The sequence below is a fragment of the Tripterygium wilfordii genome, chromosome 6, assembly GCF_013401445.1.
Source record: "Tripterygium wilfordii isolate XIE 37 chromosome 6, ASM1340144v1, whole genome shotgun sequence".
Classification (NCBI taxonomy): domain Eukaryota; kingdom Viridiplantae; phylum Streptophyta; class Magnoliopsida; order Celastrales; family Celastraceae; genus Tripterygium; species Tripterygium wilfordii.
In genome coordinates this window covers 5,595,747-5,605,137 of record NC_052237.1, presented here as the reverse complement: position 1 = coordinate 5,605,137, position 9,391 = coordinate 5,595,747, and the positions used below count along the sequence as shown (strand labels likewise).

Here is a 9,391-nt window from a genome sequence, read left to right as displayed (position 1 = left end):
TTGGTCTACTCGCGTATTTACCTTACGAAACGATGCACGAAGGATAAATTAGCAAGTTGGACTTCTAAGAACAATAAATAGAGTACAACGGTCCACGTTGATGCTTTGGATTAGCTGAACTCTCTCCACAGATAACCTTTTCATGTTTTTGTGCAATTTCAAACATAACTTGGTATATTCGCATCTTTTACTTACGAAACGTTGCACGAAGGCTCAACTAGCAAGTAAGACTTTTAAGAGCACTAAATAGAGTACAACGGCCAACATTGATGCTTTGGAATTGCTCAACTCTCTCCATAGAGGAGCTTTTCACGTTTTTGTGCAATTTCAAACATAACTTGGTCTATTCGCATCTTTTACTTACGAAACGTTGCACGAAAGCTCAACTAGCAATTTAGACTTTTAGGAGCACTAAATAGAGTACAACGATCCACACTGATGCTTTGGAATTGCTCAACTCTCTCCATAGAGGAGTTTTTTACCTTTTTGTGCAATTTCAAACATAACTTGGTCTATTCGCGTCTTTTACTTACGTAACGTTGCACGAAGGCTAAACTGGCAAGTTAAACTTCTAAGAACAGTAAATAGAGTACAACGGTGCACATTAATGGATTGGAATTGCTCAACTCTCTCCATAGAAAAGCTTTTCACGTTTTTGTGCAATTGGAGACATAACTTGGTCTGTTCCCGTCTTTACCTTACGAAACGTGGCACGAAGGCTCAACTAGAAATTTAGACTTTTAACAGCACTAAATAGAGTACAACAGTCCACACTGATGCTTTGGAATTGCTGAACTCTCTCCATAGAGGAGCTTTTCACGTTTTTGTGCAATTTGAGACATAACTAGGTCTATTCGTGTCTTTACCTTACGAAACGTGGCACGAAGTCTCAACTAGCAAGTTTGACTTTTAAGAGCACTAAATAGAGTTCAACGGCGCACATTGATGCTTTGGAATTGCTTAACTCTCTCCATAGAAGAGCTTTTCACGTTTTTGTGCAATTTCAAACATAACTTGGTATATTCGCATCTTTTACTTACGTAACATTGCACGAAGGCTAAACTGGCAAGTAAAACTTCTAAGAACACTAAATAGAGTATAACGGTCCACATTAATGATTTGGAATTGCTAAACCTTCTCCATAGAGGAGCTTTTCCCGTTTTTGTACAATTTGAGACATAACTTGGTCTATATCCGTCTTTACCTTACGAAACGTGACACGAAGGCTCAACTAGCAATTTAGACTTTTAAGAGCACTAAATAGAGTACAAAGGTCCACACTGATGCTTTGGAATTGCTCAACTCTCTCCATACAGGAGCTTTTTACCATTTTGTGCAATTTCAAACATAACTTGGTCTATTCACGTCTTTACCATAGGAAACGTGGCACGAAGGCTCAACTAGCAATTTAGACTTTTAAGAGCAGTAAATAGAGTACATTGTCAACATTGATGCTTTGGAATTGCTCAACTCTCTCCATAGAGGAGCTTTTCACGTTTTTGTCCAATTTCAAACATAACTTGGTCTATTCGCGTCTTTACGTTACGAAACGTTGCACGAAGGCTCAAATAGCAAGTTTTACTTTTAAGAGCGCTAAATAGAGTACAACGGTCTACATTGACACTTTGGAATTGCTCAACTCTCTCCATAGAGGAGCATTTCATATTTTTCTACAATTTGAGACATAACTTGGTCTATTTCCGTCTTTACCTTACGAAACGTGGCACGAAGGTGATGTACATATATTTTACCACATTTTTGTGCTTAAGTGCATTATGTTCTCGGTAATTCTTTATGGAATTAGATTGATATTATTCATGTTCCTTGTATTTTTATGGTAGGAGGAGTTGGAGCAAAGATACGGATCAAAGAGAGGAGTAAATTGCAATTGGAATCATATATAGGACCACTGGAGCACTAATGGCCGCTCGAGCACAAATGACCGCTCAAGCGGCCTAGTATTCCGCTCAAGCGCCCCACAGAGATCGAGCGGAGCTGAAGGTAGCTGCTGCCACAAAAGCTACATCTTTGACCGCTCGAGCAGCCATCACCGCTCGAGCGGAGGTTGACGTAGCAGCTTTCCGAAATACACCAAAATTAGGTTTTTCTGGGACTTTTAAGGATATAAAAGAGGGCGGCCGAGTTGAGGAAACTCTGAACTCTTTTCCTGGGTTTTGAGGCTACAAAGCTCCTTCTCACCAAGCTTTCATAGGGATTCAAGGATCTGAAGGTTTCCTACCCAACAACAACTCCAACAAATCAAGGGGATTTTCTTCAACTCTTTTCCATGATTTCTTTTCTTCAACTCTTTTCCATGATTTCTCTTCTTAGATTTCTTTTTGATACTTTGAAGATGAGTTGTAACTAAAACTCTTTGCTAGGGCTTGATGTAGCCTAGTATGAATATTGCAAGTATTTCAATTTAATGGATGCATAATTTTGGTTCAAGGATTCATGTTTTTAATTACCATGCTTATAGTCTATTGTTTGTTTGATTGCTTGATCACCAATTGAATGCTCAATTAGATTCATCTAGCTAGGACTAAGGAACGAACCGAATTCACGTGTTTTAGTGGAACTGAAATTAAGGAAATCAATTGTCGACTGCCATGAACAAGGTTTAGGGGATTGATTGGTTGTTATAGTTCTTTAGATCGTAATGAGTTGTTAGCCTTGGGTTAAAAACTGCGAACCGAACAGGATTAATCCATTGTTAATAATATTTGTTGGCACCGCGAACGAACGAACCAACATATTTAAGAAAGAATCAACCCTTGAATCGGAACCATAATTGTGTGTTTGTTAATTGAATGCTTGTGATAGGATTACTAGGTGAAATCATTGCCCTAGTGTTCTTCTCATATTGGTATCACAAAATCTGAATTTTATTTCTTTGTTTTTATTTTATTTTATTACATCAATCATTCTTCCTTTTTCCCCAAATCTCAATCATTCATCACGTTAGGTACATAAATTAGATTAACTAGTCTCCGTGGGATCGACCTCGTACTTGCATACATTGTACTATTCGTAGACTCTTGTGCACTTGCGAGAATTATTACATCAAGTTTTTGGCGCCGTTGCCGGGGACTAGTTTAGTTCAATTGTGTACTTAATTTTTTTTTATTTTAATTTCTCAGGTTTATGCAAGGTAGACGCTCTTTGAAAGGAGAGCTACAACCTTACATAGACGACATTGAAAGTTTGTTAAGGAATAAGAATCAAGGAGAAAGTAACGAAGAATCCTCAACCGAAGACAAGAAGATGGCAGCAATAGTTCCAGCTGAAACGATGGGTGATCTTGACATCCCCACTATTCCAGAATCCCCATCTTGCATCGTACTTCCGACGGCAGCTAGGAACTACGAGCTTAAGACTATACACTTTAACATGATGCCTTCTTTTCATGGTCTAAGTTCGGAGGATCCACTTAGTCATATTCGTGAAATTTTTAATATGGTTTCTAGCATGTCTTTGTCTACGGGAGTTACTGAGGAGCACTTGAGGTTGAAGATCTTCCCCTACTGTATGAAGGACAAAGCAAGAACATGGCTCAACAGTTTGAGACCAGGTTCACTGACGACATGGATTGAGGTACAAAATAAATTTTTAGAAAAATTTTTCTCAACTCAGAAAAATGATGCTCTTAGGGATAAGATCATGCAATTTGAACAACAACTTGATGAGTCGTTTTCTGAAGCGTGGGAGAGATTTAATAATTTGTTAACTCAGTGTCCCCATCATGCTTTGCCTTCATTAGTGTTGATGCGCATATTTTATAAAGCACTGACAGTTCCTAGTAAGGCTGCAGTTAATAATTATGCAGGGGGATCTATCAGGAATAAGACTCCAACAGAATGTCAAACTTTGTTTGATAATCTAGCAGTTGAGACCCAACATTCAGAGACGCGAGGTAAGCGAGCTGGTGTTTATGAACTTAATAATTCTGACACTTTTGCACCAAGATCGCAGGTTGACGCCATTGCTAGTAAGTTGGACATGCTTCTAGCAATGAATGGGCACACAATTCAACAAGAGATCTGTGCCATATGTCATGTTCCTGGCCATGCCACCATTACATGCCCTCAAGGAGTGGATTTTCCGGAGTTTGTACAAGAACAGGCAAGCATGATGAACTCTTATAACCGGAATCCAAGGTTTGACCCATACTCCAACTCTTATAACCCAGGTTTTCGAGCACATCCAAATTTTTCATGGAAGAATACCCAGAACCAAGCCAATCCACCAACCACCACATTGGAGGACATGGTGCGGCAATTGGCTATTAGTCAACAAAAGTTGGAGGCTCAAGTTGGTCAAATCGCTGAGGCATTAAGCCAAAGGGAAGCTGGAAAATTTCCTAGTCAAACTGTTGTCAATCCGAAGAACAATGAACAAGCCAAGGCCATTCATCTTCGATGTGGTAAGGTTATTAATAATGGTGTTGATGACATTAATGACGTTGTGGATGTAGGTGAAAAAGAACAAGAAGATGTTCAACAAGATGTTGAAAAATCTGAGCCTACTCCACCTGCCACCCATTCTAAGGAAGGCAATACGAGTGTTCTCCATAAGGAAGTCAATCCTTACATGCCACCTATTCCATTCCCGGGTCGTCTTAAGCAAAACAAGCAAGATAAGTATTTCAAAGAAATTTATGATGTGTTGAGTAAAGTTCAAATTAACTTGCCCTTGCTTGATGTGATAGAACAGATTCCGACATATGGGAAATTCTTGAAGAGTTTGAAGACTCATAAGCTAAAGTTTGCACCTAACGAAGGAGTCAAGTTGAATAAGAACGTGAGTGCAATTCTTCAAAGGGACCTTCCACCTAAGTTATCTGATCCAGGTAGCTTTGATATACCCATCACCATTGGCAGCAAGCGACATGGACATGCGATGCTAGATCTTGGAGCAAGCATCAACTTAATGCCATTCTCGGTTTACAAGGAACTTGGAATCCAAGGAATGAAGAAGACTACAGTTCGTCTTGAGCTTGCCGATCGTTCTGTGAGGTATCCTAAAGGTATTGTAGAAGATATTTTGGTTCAAGTAGATAAACTCATTCTTCCTGCAGATTTCATAATTTTAGATACGGAAGAAAGTGGGATGAATGGACATGATGCACCTATACTTCTTGGTCGGCCATTCATGGCAACTGCAGACACATGCATCCGAGTGAAGGACGGTACCTTGACAATGACCGTTTTGGGAGAAACTGTGGAACTTAAAGTGTTTGAAGCTCTCTCTTTTCCTTCTACTTCACTTGATACGTGTTTCTCTATTGATCTAATAGATACGTTGATTACATCTACCTTTGTGCATAATGAAATTACGGATCTTGAACAGGTTTTGATAGGATCACCTAGTGAAGAAGAAGCAATTGAAAGTGTTGGAGCGGTCTTAGAGCACACCAAACCATATCAACCAAGGTACACGCCTCCAATTGAGCCATTGGTGATGAATAAGACAAAGCTCGAACCATCTATCATCTCTCCACCAAAGTTGGAATTAAAACCATTGCCACAACATCTCAAGTATGCATACATAGGTAAAGATGAGACTCTTCCGGTAATTATTGCTACGGATTTGACTAAGGAAGAGGAGAAGAGTCTCATTCAAGTGCTTAAACATCATCAAACGGCTTTGGGATGGACTATTACTGATATCAAAGGCCTTAGCCCCACCTTGTGCATGCATAGAATTTTAATGGAGGATGAGGTAAGACCATCACGAGAATCACAAAGAAGACTCAATCCAAACATGAAGGAAGTGGTGAGAGCTGAAGTCCTCAAATTGCTCGATGTGGGGGTGATCTATCCAATTTCGGATAGCAAGTGGGTAAGTCCAGTTCAAGTAGTGCCAAAGAAATCCGGTATCACGGTGGTAAAGAACAAGGATGATGAACTCATTCCTACAAGGATGACTACCGGATGGAGAGTGTGCATTGACTATCGGAAGTTGAATACCGCCACTAGAAAGGATCACTTTCCTCTCCCTTTCATTGATCAAATGCTTGAACGCTTATCGGGTCATTCTCACTATTGTTTTCTTGATGGGTTTTCAGGTTATAATCAAATTCCGATTGCACCTGAGGATCAAGAAAAGACCACCTTCACATGCCCATTCGGTACATTCGCTTATAGAAGGATGCCCTTCGGATTGTGCAATGCCCCCGCTACTTTCCAACGTTGCATGATGGCAATTTTTTCCGACATGGTGGAGCGAATAATTGAGGTATTCATGGATGATTTTTCAGTTTTTGGATCTTCTTTTGATGCATGCCTTGAAAATTTAGCTCTAGTTTTGAAACGATGTCAAGCGACGAATTTAATTTTGAATTGGGAAAAATGTCATTTCATGGTTAGGAGGGGTATCGTGCTAGGACATGTAGTGTCTCACGAGGGGATTGAGGTAGACAAAGCAAAAATTGACTTGATAAAAAATTTACCTTCCCCTACTTCTGTTAAAGGTGTTAGAAGTTTTTTAGGACATGCGGGTTTTTATAGACGTTTCATCAAAGATTTTTCTAAGATCACCAAACCTCTTTGCGATTTATTGGCTAAAGATGCAGTTTTTGATTTTGACAAAGAGTGCTTGGCAGCTTTTAATGTGTTGAAACATGCATTGACCTCGTCTCCTATTATTTCTACTCCCAATTGGTCGTTACCATTTGAGCTTATGTGTGATGCATCTGATTATGCGGTTGGTGCGGTTCTTGGTCAAAAGGATGGTAAGGCGTCCCATGTTATTTATTATGCTAGTCGTACTTTGAATGACGCACAACTGAATTACTCCACCACAGAAAAAGAGTTGTTGGCAGTGGTATTTGCTTTGGAAAAATTTCGTGCTTTTCTAGTTGGTTCCAAAGTAATTGTTTATACTGACCATGCGGCTTTAAAGTATTTGTTGAATAAGAAAGATGCCAAGCCTAGGTTGATTCGGTGGATCCTCTTACTTCAAGAGTTCGACTTGGAGATCAAAGATAAAAAGGGTAGTGAGAATGTGGTGGCCGATCACCTATCACGCATTGTGGAAGAAGGATTTTGTCAAGAGAATCAGGTGCCGATCAATGAGACTTTTCCGGATGAACAACTCTTGATTGTCCATTCAAAGGAGCCATGGTATGCTGATTTTGTTAATTATCTTGCTTGTGGCGTACTTCAAGAAGGACTAACTTTTCAGGAAAAGAAGAGATTTTTGGCATCGGTCAAGCACTATTATTGGGAGGATCCTTATTTGTTCAAGCATGGACCCGACCAAATCATTCGCCGGTGCGTTCCTGAAGAAGAACAAGAGAACATTCTACGACATGCACATGATCTTGCTTGTGGTGGACACTTTGGAGCTAAGAAAACAGCTTTAAAAGTGCTCCAATCAGGTTTTTTCTGGCCTACGCTTTTTAAAGATGCATTCCACTTTTGTGATGGATGTAATAGTTGTCAAAGGTCAGGCAATATTAGTCGAAGGAATGAAATGCCTTTGAATAGCATTCTAGTGGTTGAGATGTTTGATGTGTGGGGTATTGATTTTATGGGCCCGTTTCCCCCTTCTTATGGCTACACTTATATCCTTGTAGCAGTGGATTACGTCTCTAAATGGGTTGAAGCCCTAGCTACTAGGACCAATGACCATAGGGTTGTTCTTACATTCCTTAAGGATATGATTTTTACTACGTTTGGAACCCCTAGGGCCATTATTAGTGATGGTGGTAGTCATTTTTGCAAAAAGCCTTTTGAAGCCTTGTTGAAAAAATACAACATCACTCACAAAATAGCCACCCCATACCATCCTCAAACATCGGGTCAAGTGGAAGTTAGCAATAGGGAGATCAAACGAATTTTGGAGAAAACTGTCAACTCCACTAGGAAAGATTGGGCTATTAAGCTTAATGATGCTTTGTGGGCATATCGGACAGCTTTTAAAACACCGATTGGTATGAGTCCTTATCGTCTTGTGTTTGGAAAAGCATGTCACTTGCCTATGGAACTTGAGCACCGGGCGTATTGGGCTATAAAGAAATTAAATTTTGATATACAAGCTGCAGGTGCAGAAAGAAAGTTACAACTCAACGAGTTAGAGGAGCTCCGTCTTGAAGCTTATGAAAATGCAAAGCTCTACAAGGAACGCACTAAGGCAGCACATGACAAATTGATTCAGCCAAAAGAACTTACCGAAGGTATGCGTGTTTTATTATATAATTCTCGATTTCGTTTGTTTCCGGGTAAATTAAATTCTAGATGGACGGGACCATTTGAGGTCATGAAAGTTTTTCCTTATGGTGCGGTGGAAATTCGGAATCCGAGAGATGGTAGCACGTTCAAGGTGAATGGGCAACGAGTGAAGCCATTTTTAACTGACTCTCTCACAGATGTTGACATTGGTGTCGTAGTTGATCAAGTCCCAAATCTAACACCATAGTCAAAGAAGTTTCGTCTTGCCAAGACATTAAATAAGGCGCTTGGTGGGAGGCAACCCACCCGGTAAATTCGTTCCTTTTATTGTATATTATTTTAATTCATCCCACACTGAATTGAATTGCTATTTGTGCATCAAATGCAAAAAGAAAAAGTTGTGCCAAAGTGCTGGATTGAAACAATTTTCTGGAGCAACTCAGGACGAACCAGAATGTTTGCCATATATGTGCAGAAAGATACGGATGTCTAGTTTCTGCAGAATTTTACGGTTCGTGAATCCGAGCTCAGATGAAGGAGAAATTGATGATTTTACAACAGCTGTGCAGTGCAGAATTCTACGCAGTAATTACTTCCCGAATGTTTTCGCAGTCAGGTTGTATCGCTCTAACTCAGTACTTTGTCTTCGCGTTATTTTTCACATTATTCCATGCACTGAGGACATTGCATAATTCAAGTGTGGGGGTGAGAATAGCTTGTTTTGAAGAAAAAAAAAATTAAAAAAAATTAGTTCCTTCCAATGCGATGATGAGACATAAATTGTTTAGGTCTAAAATTAGTTTGTTAGTAAATAGAATTTTCATGAGAATTGAGCTTGAATTACAATTTTCATGGGCCGATGTTAACATGATATGTTGATTGAGAAAGAAGCATATTTGGACTTGATGTAGACTTGCATAATTACCCTTGTGAGTTTTGTGCCTATATGATTGATACATTATGCATATCAATCCAATTTCTTTCTTGTGTGCTCTCATGATTACATGTTTCTCTAGAACTTGCTTTAAACCTTTTTGAGACTATATTGATACATGTGATAACATGAATATGATTGAGGCATTAGGATGATACCATTATAGCCAAATTGCCTATATCCTAATGTATTTATTCACTAGAAAGCCCTTTGAGCCTAAATAAGCCTTTTTATTCATGAAACTTATCTACTTGACCCTTTAACCCGAAAAACAATTATTTAC

The 9,391-nt window shown here is 39.3% G+C and overlaps 1 protein-coding gene and 1 non-coding gene across 2 annotated transcripts; one reads left to right on the top strand and one right to left on the bottom strand.

The window, feature by feature from the left end:
- The first annotated feature begins 3,144 nt into the window (after window positions 1-3,144).
- Window positions 3,145-8,421, top strand: LOC120000625. The gene has a single exon (XM_038848748.1). It carries the CDS (start codon window positions 3,145-3,147, stop codon window positions 8,419-8,421), a length of 5,277 nt encoding a protein of 1,758 aa, XP_038704676.1.
- Window positions 3,641-3,748, bottom strand: LOC120001154. The gene has a single exon (XR_005468759.1). It is a non-coding gene; the product is annotated as a small nucleolar RNA R71 (small nucleolar RNA).
- Window positions 8,422-9,391: the final 970 nt, after the last annotated feature.